Below are 17,337 nucleotides of genomic sequence, written 5' to 3'. Positions count from 1 at the left end.
CGTTTTTTTATTAGAACATCTAAATCTGTTGAAGCCTTCGGATGTTCTGAAATTTTTGAGTTTTAAGCCTAAAATGTTCTTAACATGTTCTTACTTTCACTATTTTTCGAGCATTTTTGTCCATTACGTTGCGTCGGCTTTAGAAACAAAGTTCTTCCAGATGCTGGAAAAGTTAGTCTCAGCACTTTCGATAGCTTACTTCTTGAGATTCACTGCGTAACAGAGTAACCGCTACAAATGTACAGGAACCCGTACGGTTATTGCAAGTTGACGTCACCTAAGTTGTTTGTCGGATTAGAGGAACTTAATTCAATTATATCAGCTGTTCAGTTTGTTGTATTACTTTTTTTGTTTATATTTATCATACTACCTTAGTCTTTATCTTGTTTCTACAAAAACACCCCCTTCTCCTTCTTTCAGACATGGTAGGAAAATTCAGTGGGGATTGGAAAAATACAGTAGCATAATATTTTGCAGTGAGGACTGGTTTATTTGATTTTTCAGTGGGGACAAAAATTGAAGGAAAATTTTCCACCGGGGACGATATTTTGGCCAATTTTTCCAGTGGGAAGGGTTTACAGTGGGTCTGTGATAAGGGGTTGTACAAAGTGCTTCTATAAATTGACGTTTTCTACTTGGTGCTGTATCCTGGGGAAAAGAACTCGCTTACGACTCCGCTTTGCTTCGTTGAATATCACTCACATCGGGCTAATAAATCGCAATATTTTCATGAAGGCCATGCATTATCTGCTTATCATCCTGTTGGAACATTCCAAAGCAATACACGTTTTTTACATACAAGAAAAAACTATATAAGAACATAAAGCTTTGGTTGCGAAAATATCAAGAACAAGTTAAGAACATTTTCAAGATTTGCAGACTTTCAAACACCCAATTTCTTAAGAAAATGGACAAAAGCACCCACAAAATGGTGAAAATAAGATCATGTTAAGAACATCCGAAGGCTTTAAAAATTTTAATGTTCTTATAAAAAACGTATATACCACCTTATTGAGACAGGGGTGATTTTATGCAATACAAGTAACGCTGCAATATTTCGGGCGGAGTTATATAGCAAATTATTGAACTTAATTTTCAGTTGCGGATTCTAGACAAACGTGAAGATATTTGAAATATTTTTTTCAACAACGCACACCAGAAGAACACAAGAAATGATAGAAGGAAGAACAGAAACAATGCACACCAGCATGAAAAACATATTACGAATAATTTCCTTTTACCTTTCATGGAAAATTTCGTTCTTTCATCAGCGATGTACAGTACACGTTTTTTATAAGAATATCCAAAAAATTTGAAGCCTTAGGATGCTCTTAACTTTTTAAGTTTTGAGCCTAAAAATGTTCTCAACATGTTCTTATTTTCACCATTTTGTAAACATTTTCTTTAGAACTTGGCCATTTTAGAGTCTGCAAAGCATTAAAATGTTCTTAACTTGTTCTTAACATTTTGGCCATCGAAGCCTTATGTTATTATATAAAAAAACGTGTATATAAAATATAAATTGTAGAATTCTTTGCTCGTTATTGAGCAAGCCAGGGATGATCGATTTTGAATCTTCAATGCCGTTTCGACTCCATAAACTCCTACCTAAGTCGCCAAAAACCGAACGCAGGCTAAATACTTACTAATTTTGCTCTTACAAAAAAAATTTCTTATATTAAAATAACGGAAAAAACACCGTGCCGTATGAAAGACATGAGCGGTAGCCAAAGTAGACAGGAATCTCTAAAAATTGTTTTCATTCATCTTTCAAGAAAGAGAAACAATTTGATTAATTGCTTGATTTGCCGGTCGCTATTGAAGTAATTAAATCATTCTTTTCGAACACCAATTAAAAAGGTATGGATGAATTGATAGAAGGTATCAATTAAGATCTAGTATTAGCAACTAGAGATTCGATTTGTTCAGTGACTGGTGTCAGTTGCCATTTACATCTGCTGTTAGGTGGTCGTGTTTTCGGAGCAGATATTTTGAGAATTCAATTTTCAAGTTAAAAAATCTGAGATTGAAAATGAAATTAGAGTAAATGCTATGTTCATAGAACATTTGATATTATATATTTTTCAAAATGAATTTCACTTTAGGTTTTTATCTCATGGTATTGACAAATATCTTGGGAACTTCTTCACTCGGTTAAGGGTTTGTGAGGGTTTTAATTGCTTTAAGTCAGTTGGTGGCATTTTCTTCATGTTTGGCTAACTGTTATAACCTCTTCCTTTTGACAATTGAGTGTTAAGTCTTAAATTGGACCTAACGGACCAAGATAGGAAACTTCTGTTTACAAGTACTGGCAATTAAATGCTTATTTGAAAAAATACGTCATGAATTTTTCCTTCGATATTCTAACTAATCGACATCATAATCAAACAAACTTTCTTATTCATACCAGAATGATCCTAGATGGAGTGCGTTATTTTACATTTTAGGGATTTCGTAAGTTCTGAACGCTCCACCGCTTTGATCTCGAGAAATATATTTGGGAGACAGGACAAATAGTAAGTCTCAGCATGGTTCGGAGTCTTCTGAGTCTTCTTACTCCATTATCTTTTGTCACCTAGTGCGATTCTTTCTATAAATATTTCATCAATATCGTTTCTGATTGGTCCATTATGATAACAACTATAAGCTCAGCCAATCACAGGCAGTCTTTATAGGTTTTCTCTTTGGAAGGAGGGATAACTGATAAAGGTTTCATTGTCTTCTGCTCTTTTTCATTGTTTTTCATATCTCTTACAAACTTGGAGTTTTCCTTTATTCTTTGATTGTCGTTTATACGAAAATACGACATAAAAGGGACCCCCAATAAGATTTTCTCTTAATATTTGACAAAGACTTCCTATGTGAAATATTAGTTTTTAGCGAAGAAAATGATAAAATTCATATTAATCTTCTAGGTTCTTTTTCATTCAAATTCCCACAAAAGTTTCTTATATTCAAAGCTTATTTATTTTCAATTCTTCATTCTTTGTTGTTCAGATATTAGAAAAAAAGAAAGAAGAGGAAAAAAGAGCCCGGCATAACGTAAATCCATTGGAAGCAAACACTTGTCGGAAATAAACAAACTTGGTCTGGAAAAGTGGAAAAATCATTGAATACAACTTTGCAGAAATTTTGAGCAGTGCAAAGACCCATATTTGAGTGCACTTTGATTTTCAGTTTATCTGAAATTATAACTCTGAGAAGAGGGGAAATGAAGATGAGGAGCATTTTGCTTTTCGCATTATTTTTTATATGCAATTTATTTGGTACAATGTACGCATGTCCAACACAATGTTATTGTTCCGATACTACAATGACTTGTGAGAACGTGGATATGACCGAATCAGATCTTTCATCGCTGGAGATCCCAGATGGTATCACCGAATTAGTTTTGAAATCAAACAATTTAGAAAGCATTAGCGAAAGTTCAATGTTTCATTTACGCCGTTTGAAAACATTGGAAATCTCCAAGAACAAATTGAAGAAAATCCCAATCTACGTTTTTCGGGGATTTAGTAATCTTCGGAAACTAGTATTAAATGAAAATGAAATCATCGAGATAGATGAGGGATCTTTTATTGGGTTGAACAACTTGGTTTACTTGGAAATGCAGTTCAACAAAATCGCACATTTACAAGAAGGTGTTTTCGATGAATTGAGATCCATATATTCCATCCTCCTTCAAGATAATAAACTCTTAACAGTTGGCAATAACGTTTTCAACACTTTACCAAAACTGAAACATCTAGCGTTGACCAGGAATGAGATTGTCACCATCCAATCACATGCTTTCAAAGGAATGCGGTTGAAAATGCTTGGTCTTGCATCCAACAAGATCAGAGTCATTCCAGAGAATGCATTCGAGGACTTCGACATCACCAGAAAGATCAACATGCTTGATAACCCGTTAGATTGTTCTTGCCGTAACGCCATGAACTATAAAGTCAATTTCAAGCTTAAGTACAAATTCTGGGCTTATTGCGCTACACCGTATCATGTAGATGCCCATATTATGGATGCGCATGAAGAGCTTGATGACTGTTCCCTATGTGATTTAGATCCATGCAAGAATGAAGGAAAATGTGTTGGTAACAAGGAAACATTCACATGCGAATGCCAAGAAAGGTTCAAAGGTAAATACTGTCAAACGAATGTTTGTGAAGGATACACTTACGGTACCGAAAAACCAGTTGTCGAGGTTAACAAACCTCCGCCACAACCACTCAGTCCAAACATGGTTGCACTTAAGAGACAAAACAACCGCACGGAATATATCATAGTTAAAGAACACATCCCTAATGAGGATGATGCTAAAAAACTGAAGATTCTATACGCAATGTGTGCGTTCGAATTTATTGTTATCATTTGTTTTGTTGTTTATTTCATGTGGAAGAGATATGAGGAATATAAGCTACAAAAACGCTATGAAAACGATAAAAATCGTGCCATTTTATTAAGACTTGGTGATGGTACAAACGAACAGAAATCGCAAATTGCGAAAGTACTTGTAGAAGAAAATGAAGATTTTCCACCAGACTTAAAACATATGATATTGACCGGTTCGGTACCGGTATAGTTTATGTAATATTTTCGTGACCGTAAGGAATGCAGAGTTGGTTCTAAATTCTAAGTAGAGGATAAACTCGTTAAAATTTTAATAAATGATGCATTTTTTACGTTTATTTGTGTTGTTTATATGTGATTAGTATTTTTTTCGCCTTTACGGAAAAATTTGATATTATAAATTCTATTTAAAAAACTAGACTTTTTTACACTAAGCCGAGAAAGTTAAATTAGGGGTGCGACATGGTCTTCATGTTTCAGTGTTAGCAGGATCTAAAGAAAAAATCTGCCTTGGATGATGACACGTCAAAATCTGGAAGGGTTTCTTCAAATTCTATTTTGAGAGTGTCTCGTTTCTCTCTGTTAAGCTTCTAAGCTACCCACTCCCACAAAAGTCTTAAAAAGTCAATCTCAAATTTCAAAATGAGCTTTTCGTTTTTTAAAAATTTTTTGAAAAAAGGAAGATGGGTTTTGCTTCGTGAAATTTAACTTTTGAGCTGTATTTCAAATCTTCACAATCTTATCAGCTTTCTTGTTTTAAAAGAAACCTGTCCCCTATAAATAAGAATGTCCAAGAAAAATAGATGTCAAAAATAAATAGGCTTTGTTTAAATTATTTTGATGAATTTTAGATTTATGGCGACTGTACATATTTATGATATTTTTTAAAAGAAAAACTGCTGTCATTTTTATACATAATTTTTCTCGTTTCATTTTCCTTTTAAACCTAGTTTTTCCATCCAACCCAGGAACAATTCAGGATAACTTAACCTATGGGACACCATTTCTACTGGAAAAGTAGGTCAAGAATAAAAATCAATTAGTATGCTGGTTAGAAATTTTCTTTTCTCAAATAGGTAATAGTTTCACCAGATATCGAAGGAGAGGAAACAGGGGTGTATGCTGTGGACTCCGGGGGGGGGGGTACTTAGGCAAAATGGGTGCCGGGTATGTGCGAGTCATAAGGGTATCTTTTCTCATTCCTCAAAAGTCTCTCAAAGGGGTACAAATTCAAAAGTTAGTCTCTGAAAGGGTCCCAAAATCACGAAAATCAAAAAATTCTCTCTCAAAGGGTCACGATTTCCAAAAATTTTGACCAAAATTTGGTGAAAATCAAACCATAATTTGGAAAAAATGGACCAAAATTTAGGAAAAGTCTCTCAAAGGGTCCCAAAATCACCAAAATTTTGTCTCTCAAAGGGTCGATTTTCGATTCTCGGCTCGGACATACCTGTCACCTCGCAAACCTAGTACCCCCGGTCTGTGGACGGATCTTTAACTGAATACCTTCATGTACAGGAACTCAAAGTCCTAACTTCACAAATTCAAGGTACGACTTCAGATCCAAAAATTAAGTTTTCTATTCCGACCAAACCTGGTCGTCTGCTGTTTTATTTCAATATCTTGTTTGTTTCTATTTGCCAGAAATTTGTTGGTCAAAGTTGAATAAGCTATGAAAATATTTTTAAAGAAAACCTGAAGGTCATGCATGATTCTAACTGGTAGAACTAGTTTTTATTAAGAAATCCAAAAAGAAAATTTATACTTAGACGTTTAAACCTAGACATGAAAATATTTTCTTAAGTTTGAATGAAAAAATCGTGATCATTGATACTGAGGATACCAAGAAATCAAGATTATTGAAAAAACTGAACGAATTGCTCCACTAAAGACAATGTTTTCCTAATTTGCATTAAATTTTAACGTCTATGTTTTAACTAAATTACTAAATTTGTTGATGGGGTAGATTGTCAAATAAAACTAGATGAAGCTACATACTTCCGTTGGAGCAATACAGTAGGCGAACCCAATTAAAAATGGTTTAGCATAAAACCGAACAGCCATTTGAATTAATGACAATAAATTCATAATAGTTGATATGGACAAATTACTGATATTGAGTTTTTTGCAGCAGCAATCACAGGTTCTAATTAATGCTGATTTTCTCTTCTGAAAACTCCTATTGTTTTTGTTTCGAAAGGCTAATTGATAAAGAATCCAGAGAAGAGATCCACCTGGACATCAATTCATTATACAGTGGAGTTTCCATATCTATACCCCTGAGTCACAGACCCACCGGGACCCCAGCCCCACTGAAAAGTTTGGCAGAAATCTTGTTCCCGGTAGGAAAGTATCCGGGAATTTCAGCCCCACTGGGAAATTGACTTTGATTTCATCCCCATCTGAAAATCAATGTTTAAAAACTGCACTCCAAAACCATCCAACTGGATTTTTTAGCCTTGGAACAATAGAATTTATATCCCCATTTGAATTTTGTTTGGAATTTTTATCCCCACTGAGGAGAAAAGCTCCACTGGGGCTGTGAGACAGGGGTGTATATCTCAAACCCAAACACACAGTGAACAGGGAGTGAACACAAATTTGTTCAAATTAAGGAAATTTCGAGTTATGGAGTAAAGGTTTATAAGGACTTTTTGTTCGAGTTAAGAAAATCTGTAAAAAATCTTGTTCTGTGCCTGAGATCACATTGGTACTTTTTTAATCTTAATAGAATAGAGATTTGATATCTTTCAAATACTTTGGTTCATAATAAGTACTTACGTACTTACGTACTTACGTGTACGCAGACGATTTGATCGTCAACAGTTCTGGTCGATTTATGATCATTCAGCATCAATGAAAAAATGACTATTCTGCAGAAAATTAAACATGCCAGACATGTCACCAAGAGTGAGAAATTATGCATCCGACTGTTTGCAAAAAAGCGTGCTTCCCCTACTTAAAGACTAGAAGATCCGACCTAAGAAATATATTTCACTTTGTCCGGTATACTTCCTATTTTTCCAAAAATACACTGTCAACAATATCAGAAGACCTTCTTAGACAATGTTTTTTCTGAAAAAGTAACATATATACAGCGGAGGCTCCATAACTCGAACATGCATGGGGGATACATTCGTTCAAGTAAAGAAGATTTCGAATTATGGAGGAAGGTTTATAAGGCATTGTTAACTGAAAGACCATAAAGCTTGTCCGAGGAAAGGAAACATTCGAGTTATAGAGGTTCGAGTTAAAAAGACTTAACTGTAGATTGAGAATCAGATCTTCAACAACGATGATTCTTATTTCTTATTGGGTCGGAAAATTCACGATTTCTAGAAAGAACTTTTGATTTAGAGTGGAAAAATTCAAAAAACTCTCTCTAATAAGGGTAGGGAATTTTTCAAAAAGCGAAAAAAATATTTCAAAAAAGTCTCTCTAAGGGTCGGTTTTTGCTCGGGTTTTTGGAGGTCCCAACCGCAAATACGAGGCCAAAAATCAGCCAACCCAATACCCCCTCCCCGGGAGGGTGTTATTTTGCTATAATCCCTAATATTTACTTGATTTGTAAAAATTAGAATGTTAGGAAACAGGTAGCGCATTTCTGTTGGATCATTTCTGGTTTCGTCTCCTAGCAGTAGCGGCCTGGCTTAATTTTCTTGGTGGTGCAAGCTATGAAATTGGCGCCCCTGGTATTTTTGTCCTTATTTGCGCCCTATACCATTAAGTGAAACTACTGTAAGAGCAGTGCCTGGTTGAAAGTAACGCCCTGAATCTTTGAGTTAACAAACTTTTATTTATCATTAAAGATCCATGGCTGAAAGAGGCCCCAAAAATTCGAAATTTGGCAAGAATAAGGGTTCTTTAAGCCGGCGCCGCAGGCAAAAAAATTTTGTTTTAGAAAGGTCAAACAGCTTATACGATATTCTAAAAGGGAGAAAGTTAATCCACACAAGACCACAAAAACCACAGCGAACAGTTTCGATCAATCTCTCATTTTGGAGGTGAGCATCTTCTTTAACCCCTGGTGGATACACAACAGACACTTGTCTTGCTTTGACTTTTCAAAATTAAATGTTGATAGTAGTTTTGAAAAAATTCGTAAAATAAAACTAAGCGCCGCAGGTGAAAGAATTTACATTGCACTTATATAGAAGGCGCTAAAAACGTGTCAAATGGCGCAAAATCGCCCAACCAAACATCAAAAAGAATTTTGGCGCCCCCTTGAAAAGCTTTTTTGGCGCCCCTCTCAGGTCTTTCTGGGTGGTGCACTCCACACCCTGCACCCCCTGCCAGGCCGCCACTGCTCCTAGGAGGGGGTCACTATATGTAATGAATGAAGTTTATTTCCCTTATGCACCATTAAAATTATAGTTTACAGGATATAAAAGTCTATCACTACCTCTTTTTTGATTTCCTTATTTTTTTCCGAATCCTAGACTAATGATGTCGCCTTTATCTCTCAAAATAAATTTTATTACTTAGTAACGAGACTCGGCAAAAGATCTTCAGAAAAGCACCCCAATGAACGGTATTCTAATATAATGTCTTCTGCGGAAATACCCCAGCTTTTGCCAGCAGTTACAAATTTAATCTGGTCAAAAAGTGTTCAAAACTACACCCCTGTGTCACAGACCCGGGTGGACCCCCCCCGGTGGAAAAATAGGCCAAAAAATCGTCCCCGTTGGAAAAAAATCCTACAATTTCAACCCCACTGCGAAATTGTTCTATGATTTTATCCCCATTGAAAACTGAATGTAAAAAATTGCACTCCAAAACCATCCCCACTTGAATTTTCGAGCTGCAAACAATAGATTTTCTATCCCCATTGGCATTTTGATAGAAATTTTCATACTCACTGAGGGAAAAAACCGGGGCACTGAGACAGGGGTGTAAAACTATTTGCATCACCTTTTTAATCTTCCTGATGAACGTGATACAAACTGTTCGTGAGCGCTATCAGAATCATCAAAAAGCGAGCTAAGGGACTGGGTTCGAATTTGAATAAGGTGCCATTTGTAAGTATGAATTCTCAAGTTACATATGTGTCTCTGTGGCTGGAGAATGTCGAGAGTGAGTTGAAGGCAAAGAGAAAGATAATCAAGTCTGTTTTCTTATTTTGGTTTAGAAAAAAGAGGAACTCGGCTTTGTGATGAAAATTGTCCCTACTCGGGTCCCACCGCGTCAGTGACACAGGGAGTATTACAAGTTTATCGTTCAAATGTTGGAAACCTTTGGAGCATCTTTATAGGTCTTTCTTGATCGGCTTAAAGAAAGAAAGGCAAAAAAAGTAAACAGCTTCTTCTTCCTCTTTTCAATTTTTGACTGACAGTTTTTGTTTCACTTTGTTTATTCATGATATTCAAGATATTGTTTTCTACGGAAATACCCCGGTTTTAGCCAGTAGTGGTAAGTTTTGAATGACTTTTCTCTAGCTAAAATTTGCCACTACTGGCAAAAACTGGGGTCTTTCCGTAGAAAACATTACGTCATGAATATCATGAATTAAAACGGAGCAGTGTGGCCATACATTCGAACATGAACATATTACTGAGGTTAAGCATACCAGGATAATTACGACGACGAACGAAAAATGTAATAGGCTAGTGGAAATACGAAATTTGATTGGTTGAAACTCACTAGCCTGTTAAATTTTCGTTCGTCGTCGTGATTTTACCGATTTACTTAACCTCACTATTTTCATGACACAAGGCACAAAAACCGAATTATTATAAATCAGAAAATAAATTACACAAATGCATTTCCTATGCGTCACCAATAAAAAAATGTCTGCTTGCAGGTTTTTCTTTTCAATTTTTGCGGGTTGACGGTGATTATGATAGGACGCCAGAAAAAAGATCGGAAAACGACCTCCCAACCACAACACGTCTTTGTAATCAATCTTGTAAATTTCGAATGGAAATTCTTCTAGTTTGTTTTTGACAGGCCATTACAACGAACAATTTCAGGTAGAGGTTTTGGCGTCTACTTCAATGAACAAAAATTTGAATTTGTGCTTCCGATAATGCGCTTTTCCAGAAAAAGATCTGTGGCTGGAAATACAGTAACTCCCTGTAATTCATGCAGTTCATTCATAATGCAGTTTCTATGGTACCACAAAGGAAGTTCAAACTTAAAATATACACCTTTCTTATAAAAACAAAATATATAAGAACACAAGGCTTCGATGGCCAAAATATTAAGAACAATTAGGAAAATGGACATAAATACTTACAGAATGCTGAAAATAAGAAAAATGTTAACGACATTTTTAGGCTTAAATCACTAAAACTCAGAAAGTTAAGAACATCCGGCTTCAAAAATTTTGGATGTTCTTTTAGAAAAACGTGCAAGAGCTTAAATAGTGATAAAGTTACTTTTAGTTAAAAAACCTGAAAATTGTGAGTCTTTGATCAAGAAAATTTATCTTTCTCTCTAAATCTAAAAACATCTTTAAAAATAATATAAAACCGTTCCAAAGTATTGTAAAAAATAATAAATATAACAATGTGTTTTAAATTTTTCATTTTACAAAATTAAAGTCATAAATACTCAGAAAGTATATTCAACTTAAAACTTGAAATGTTGAATGAAACCATTTTCCCTAGAATAAAAAATCTTAAAGTCTGAAAATATCGATGTCTCTTTAAAAGTTCGAAATTTATACAATGGCATTAGTAAAAGTTTTTATTATTTTCCTCGTTACGAGCTTTTTTTATAAGAACAATTTCACAAGAAAACGAGGCTTAATTTTGATCAACAGGTAAGAACAAATTAAGAACAATTCCAGGCCTCAGTAAGAATATCATGACATATAAAAACATTTGAGTCTAAAGACCACGAAATTTGAGAGCCTCAGCCGAATTTTACTGGTTTTCATAAAAAAAGCAAAACGTATCCTTTAAAACTTTAACTATTTTCTTTGAAAGTTAAAACTTTTTTCAATAAATTAGTGACTTCAAGATCTGACCAAATGATCTTTTTGAAACTTTTTAGTTATATTTTTAGTTCCTTGTTGTTCGATTGTTAAATCCGTTCAAGGCTCTCTTGGTTTTTCTCCTGGAGATGAAATAGCGGATAACTTGGCTGGTTCAGATGATATCATTCCAATAAGACCAAGCTTGTTAGATGATCTGCTTGAGTTATCAATGATTTGGGCAGCACCTCTGCATTGAAGAAAACTGGAAATCTCATGCACAGATTTCACTTTGATGTTGCTAAAAGAAAAAGAGAGAAAGATCTTTCAAATAACAAGTATGTTTAATAATATCCAGTATCCAGTATCTAGTATCAAACTTGATTATTGAAATGAATTTGCCTGTTTTTCCTCCCCCTCTTAAATGTTTGATTGATATCCCTTAGTATAACAACCAAAATCGTTTCAAGTTTGTTAGTCCGCTGTGTACGATTCTGATAGTGCTAACAAAAATCCAAAACTTGTACCCAATTCCTAAGCTTGGTATTTCACAATTCTGATAGTGCTCAGGAAATGTATCGCATGCATCAGTGAAATCAGAAAGTGCAAGGTTCATATTTCTCTGGGTACGAGATTGAAAAACGATTTAAAAGTTGTGTATATACTTACACGTCATCGTAAAGGTAGAATTTCCCTTCAGCGATGAAATAAGTTGTTGATTTATCCGGTGAACTGTAAGCAGCATCAACTGTCCCTGGTAAACCACCCCAGTATTGTTTAATGTTTTTCGGGTATCCGGCATCAAATTCACGTCGTTTGTTATTGTAACGCCAGTATTCAGTGCCAGCAAAGAAATAAGTTCGTCCATTGAATACGGCGTTAAAAACGGCGTCGACGTGTTTGACGTATCTCGGGAAACGTAAACGTAAAGGCCCTTGGCCATCGTGGATGGAAAATCCTTGCTTGGCATTACCGCTTCCGTAACTAAATCCATAATATTGCCAATATCTGTGAAGTAAAGAACGACATGGTGAAAATTGGATCTAGTCAAAGATAGGTTTGCCTAATTCCTTTACTTAGGATGCTAAACTTTCTTTCATGACATATATTTAAGTTTGAATTACATTTTGAAAAGAATTGTTGTCCAAGGCGGCACGAAATTGTCAGAATGAAAAATTAACGTCTTGTTGTCTTCTGATAATCCTCAAGTGTAAACTATTCAACTGTTAATTTTCTAGATAAAACTTATTTTATAGCAATATATTTCGCAGGTCTAATGACCTCTATGAACCTCTTGTCCTGTGTAGATCAAATGTGCTGCAAAAGGGTGCCAGTTAGATAATAGTCTTCAGTATAAAGTTTTCATATAAATATGAGGATTTAAGGGGAACTCAACAAATTTTTCATCTTTATTTTTTTCCTGATTTTTAGTAATATTAAGTATAAAAATGAGAAAGAAAGTATATAGGTTCGATCTCTCAAATAAAAATCATGAAAAATCTCTCTTAACTTCAGTTAAAAATATGTTAAAAAAATCACCCCCTTTCTTTTTAAAAAAGATCGACTTCTCTTTGGATTATGACGTCAAAGTATTCAGAAAACAGAACAAATTCAGTTATGACTACAGTATGTTTTCAGAGTTCTGTTTTAAATAAAAAATAAATACATAGAAAAGTATTCCTGGTAAATTGTGGGTGATTTAGCTGAATAACAATAAAAAATCCAACAAGAAACGCAAAAATTTAGTCGCAAACCCTCTACTGAAGGGCCTGTCTTCACTGATTTTTAGCCTGAGAAGATAAGCATCTTCCTCTTTCTGAATGCAGCTACGTCATAAAACAGCTGAAAGTGCGTCTTTTTTATTTGATAAACAATTTCATTTTAGTAGAGGGGAGCCTCTTTTTAAAAGCTCATTAAACAAATTTTTAGAGTGAAAGGAGAGTTGCAACCTTGAAATTTTGAAATTTATAGTTGAAACAAACCATTTCAGGATAGAAACAAAAAAATCCGAAATTTGTTGAGTTCCCCTTTAAATAACCTACCTTCCTTGGTCATTGAAAATGAATTGATATTTGTCTTTAGTGTATCCAAAATTTTGGAATCCTTCTAATGTAAACACAGCTTCAATGGTGCCAGGAACAATGACCTTTGGATAATAATTGAATCGATTGACGACAGGAATTCTGGTTTTATATCCAAGGAAATAGATATGGTTAGTGGTAGTAAATGCGAACTCTTGTTTGTATAAATCGCTGTAATAAACTGCTGTGATTTTTCCTTGTTGTGGACAATTTCCTTTGGTTGGTGGTGGAAGTGTAGGATCAACTTTTGCTAGAGGATGTGTTGGTGCTTTTTTGCTTCTTGAGCCTAAATGATGTGGAGAAAAGAATTTCTAATACTCAAGAAATTAACGTGTAAAATTTTTAAAGATGGTTTCCAAAGATTCATTTGGATTGGTCAAGAGAATTAACCAAGAGCCTAATAAGCTGGCCAGTTAATAAACTGGAGAATTCTTTGTACTTTGATCTGATCTCGAGCCTTAAAGCTAAAGGTGTGGACGAATCTTTTGCTAATCACGAGACTTGCGTTTAAACATTATAAGAATGGTTTGAAGAATGTTGATAAATGGTAACAATTTTGCTCTTTGATCTCTGACGTACCCAGGTTTTTGTTACACTATTCCTGGATGAATTATGAATTCTACAATTTCAAACCTACCATAAAGTGTTTGGATTCCGAGGATATCATCGTCCAATAATTTCATGTCAGGATTGTAAGCTGTGTACCATGGGTACATCACTGCATTGCGGTTGCTTGAGTGAGCCAATCCTGCAAAGAAAAGAGTAGTTTGTGTAATGAGGAATCGAACCATTGATAATGTATTAAAAACGCGATGTTTACAGAATGACGCTCTCTGCTTCGACTTTCAAGGGAAATAGGGTTTTCATCGAAGCGTATAGAAAAGTAAAATGTCGTTTATGAGAGTTTCTTGTTGACGGTGACTTTCAATATTATCATATGATGGAGGCAAGTAGTTGAATGTCTAATAAGAGAGCGTCAACCATGGATACGTTTAGTTGCGAATTTCAAGTAAAGAAAACTATCAAAATGGAGAAAATAGTTTCCTGAGCCTATTTTAAACCACTTTCCAGCTAGGGAGCCAATATTTTCGCAAATATTTTAGTTCGAGTTACAGGAAGATTCGAATAATAGAGATTCGAACTAGAGAGAGAGTTGACTGTACACAAGAAATAGGCTTACCTAAAGAGTGTCCGATTTCGTGAGTGGCCACCCACAACAAGTTTTTCCCTATGGCTGATTTGTAAGTATATTCCTCATCATCATCGAAATGAACGTCACCAGAAAGACCTGCAATATGGAAACCAGGACGTCAGATTTGAGCAGTCAGTACAATAAATTACAAGACCTGGTTTTTATCTAACCATTTTGTTCTTCATACTATATTGAAGTTTCTCTCCGCAAAATCAAGTGTAATTTATTTTTAGTTTAAACTAAGAATAAATCTTTTCCAAGTCTCCGCTAGTCTCTCCGTTTAATGACCAATCCCAAGAAAGATCATGTTAAAACCGAATTAATGCCACTAACACCTTACCTTTGTTAGACAATGGATAGAAAGCATGAGCGAGTGTACGGCCCGGGCCGTCGAAATAGTAAGGGTCGCCATGGCCTCCACTTTCGAAAGAGCAAAGGATTTCAATATTTTCCTTCTCGTTGCCGAGGGTTCCGACTTTGTCTTTTGAGACTTCAACAAAATCGATATCAGTTTTTTCGTTCCAAAAGAAGAAAGCTATCCTCATTGCTTCTAAGGCTTGTGCGTATGTCACTGTTTTTCCACTATCCGTATTCAATAATGTCCAACGAAGCGTCATCTAGAAGAATTAAAAAAAAGAAGATAAAATTAATTATTAACGTGAAATTAATTGTATGATTTCGTATTTCCTGCCATTAGGTATTAAGCCTAAATTAAGTCCATTTTAATCGAAAATAAGAACAGGATAATAACGACCTGAGAATGAAAATGCAGAGAAGATAAGATTACCCGAGGCTCAGCAAAAAAATTATTACGCTTAAAAAAAGGAATGTACCTCGCCCTTCTTATTAAACAGTGGCTTCCAGTTTGTCCCTTGGTGAACATATCTTCGGACACGTTTATTTACTTCCAAATTGAAATCGGCCATTCCACATCGTTCATCATTCATTTTCTTCAGAGTGGCATCGTCAAGCTGACCTGAAAAACGATAGCAAGATAGCTGAAAGAAAGTTTCAACCGCAGTCGAGGGCAATCCGAAGCTTTAGATGCCCACCTGCCGCCCTTGATTTCTCAACTTATCCTTGATACCTTTCCGTTTGGTTGCTAAGCATCAAGCTTGACTCGTTAACCCAATTTTGTCCCTCGCGGTTAAAAACGCCTTTTACATAAACCATTATCAATATTTTGAAGTTTTAGTTTCAAATTTTGGATTAGTGGTAGGAGTATCAAATCAAGGTCAAAAGATAAAAAGTTTTGATTTTTACACCTTTTTATTTGATATTTGAACCTTGGAAATTATAATAACAAACTATTGTGGGTGCAAATCATATCGCATTCCACTTGTCACTTTATTAGCTCTTACGTCAGAGAATTGCAGTCAACTGCTAGGCTAAAAGTGTCATACCCAGCATGTTATCACAGCGTGTGTGAAAAATTTTGTCCAATACAGGGTGTCCCTAATTAAAGTATCGAGTTTGAACATGCGATTGAGTAGAAAAGTTTGTGTGTGTTATCGCTAAAATATAAGAACGTTCTCCATCACACAGGCTTATTACAAAAGGTAGTTACAACGTATAAATTAATCGTAATGACAAAGAAAAAAGAGGGAGAGCTTAAAATACAATTTTGTGAACACGCACATAAAACTTTCTACTCATAGTTGTGTTTCGACTCGATACTTTAATTAGGGACACCCTGTATATTGACTAATGAAACCTTATTGCTTCTCCTCTTAGAGCATTGGTTTTTAAGAAGTAATTAGCAACCGACTGATATTACAAATGATAGGAAAAACTTATTAAACAGAGTTGAAAGAAAATGGAACCCTCTTCAACATTGAGACAAGGTGTAAACAGAGATTGGGAAAAAGAGGATAGGAATCGGTGCTGTCGCTCGCTGTTTTCTCATTTTTTCCCTTTGGTTTCCAAATTCCTGGTGCAAATTATTACCTGTGATTGCGATATTTGCATATTGTTGAAACTTTTTCAATTCTTCGCTGGCAACTGAGGATCCAACATTGAAGCCATGTGAATATCCATACTTCTCCATATAGGCCTGAAAGAGAAAGATAGTCTTGATTAAATTTCAAACTCCTTGAGCGAGGAAAGAATAAGCGGAAATAAACTGGGAGAGATCAAACTTTATATAAAGGGCAACCCCGGCTGGGTCGACACTCTCTAACTTGACTAACGAACCGTAGAACGTCATTCAGAAGAGTTTTTTTAGGGTGGCTTTTAATATATATCGAATGATGAATAGTTAAACCTCGAATAAGATTGCGTCAAAAGGCATAGAAGAATTGAGTTCTGCTTTCACATTATTCAAAAAGGAATTTTAAAACACCTATTCAGCACTTTGCGGTTGTTTTATTGGTATTTCTTACATTTTATCTATTGCTTGAGACTTTAATTAGTTATTATAGTGTTTTAAAGTCAATCCAATTTTTCAAAATCAATCTTGTTCAAAGGTATTAAATTTCAGTACGCTGAAAGTTTCCACATGGTCAAATAAAATATCAATTGATTATACCTTTACATCGGCAGCAACTTTAGGGGTCAGTTTACCGGTATCAACTTTTTGTGCATGAACATGGTGATAAACTGTCAGCAGCAGTATTACTCCAACAAGCAAATGTGTAATTCGTCCCATTCTTTGCTCGTTTGTTATTTTCCCCAATTCTTTTCTTTATACTAGTTTCTTGTATATTTGGTCTTCTCTCTGAGACCTGTTTTTGATTTCTGATTTTAACCTGTCAGATTGTCAGTCCTTTTATAAGGGTCAAGTTCAGCTATGTGTCATATCATCC

General features: G+C 35.1%; 2 protein-coding genes across 2 annotated transcripts; one reads left to right on the top strand and one right to left on the bottom strand.

Annotated features, from left to right (window-relative positions):
• The first annotated feature begins 3,001 nt into the window (after positions 1 to 3,001).
• Positions 3,002 to 5,188, top strand: LOC136807675 (leucine-rich repeat-containing protein 70-like). Its single transcript, XM_067064271.1, has one exon. The coding sequence runs from the start codon at positions 3,212 to 3,214 to the stop codon at positions 4,574 to 4,576; it is 1,365 nt and encodes a 454-aa protein (XP_066920372.1). The 5' UTR covers positions 3,002 to 3,211; the 3' UTR covers positions 4,577 to 5,188.
• Positions 5,189 to 10,750: 5,562 nt separating this feature from the next.
• On the bottom strand, positions 10,751 to 17,337 carry LOC136807674 (interstitial collagenase-like). The gene is made up of 9 exons (XM_067064270.1): positions 17,061 to 17,337; positions 16,481 to 16,586; positions 15,367 to 15,509; positions 14,874 to 15,150; positions 14,522 to 14,629; positions 13,979 to 14,089; positions 13,303 to 13,627; positions 11,930 to 12,268; positions 10,751 to 11,561 (listed from the first exon to the last, which is right to left on the bottom strand). Exons 1-9 carry the CDS (start codon positions 17,178 to 17,180, stop codon positions 11,381 to 11,383), a joined length of 1,710 nt encoding a protein of 569 aa, XP_066920371.1. The 5' UTR covers positions 17,181 to 17,337; the 3' UTR covers positions 10,751 to 11,380.

This window comes from Clytia hemisphaerica, unplaced genomic scaffold, assembly GCF_902728285.1.
Source record: "Clytia hemisphaerica strain Z4C2 unplaced genomic scaffold, Clytia hemisphaerica genome assembly, whole genome shotgun sequence".
In the NCBI taxonomy this organism is placed as follows: domain Eukaryota; kingdom Metazoa; phylum Cnidaria; class Hydrozoa; order Leptothecata; family Clytiidae; genus Clytia; species Clytia hemisphaerica.
Note: the sequence above shows the minus strand (reverse complement) of the source record. Positions and strands in the feature narration are given on the sequence as shown.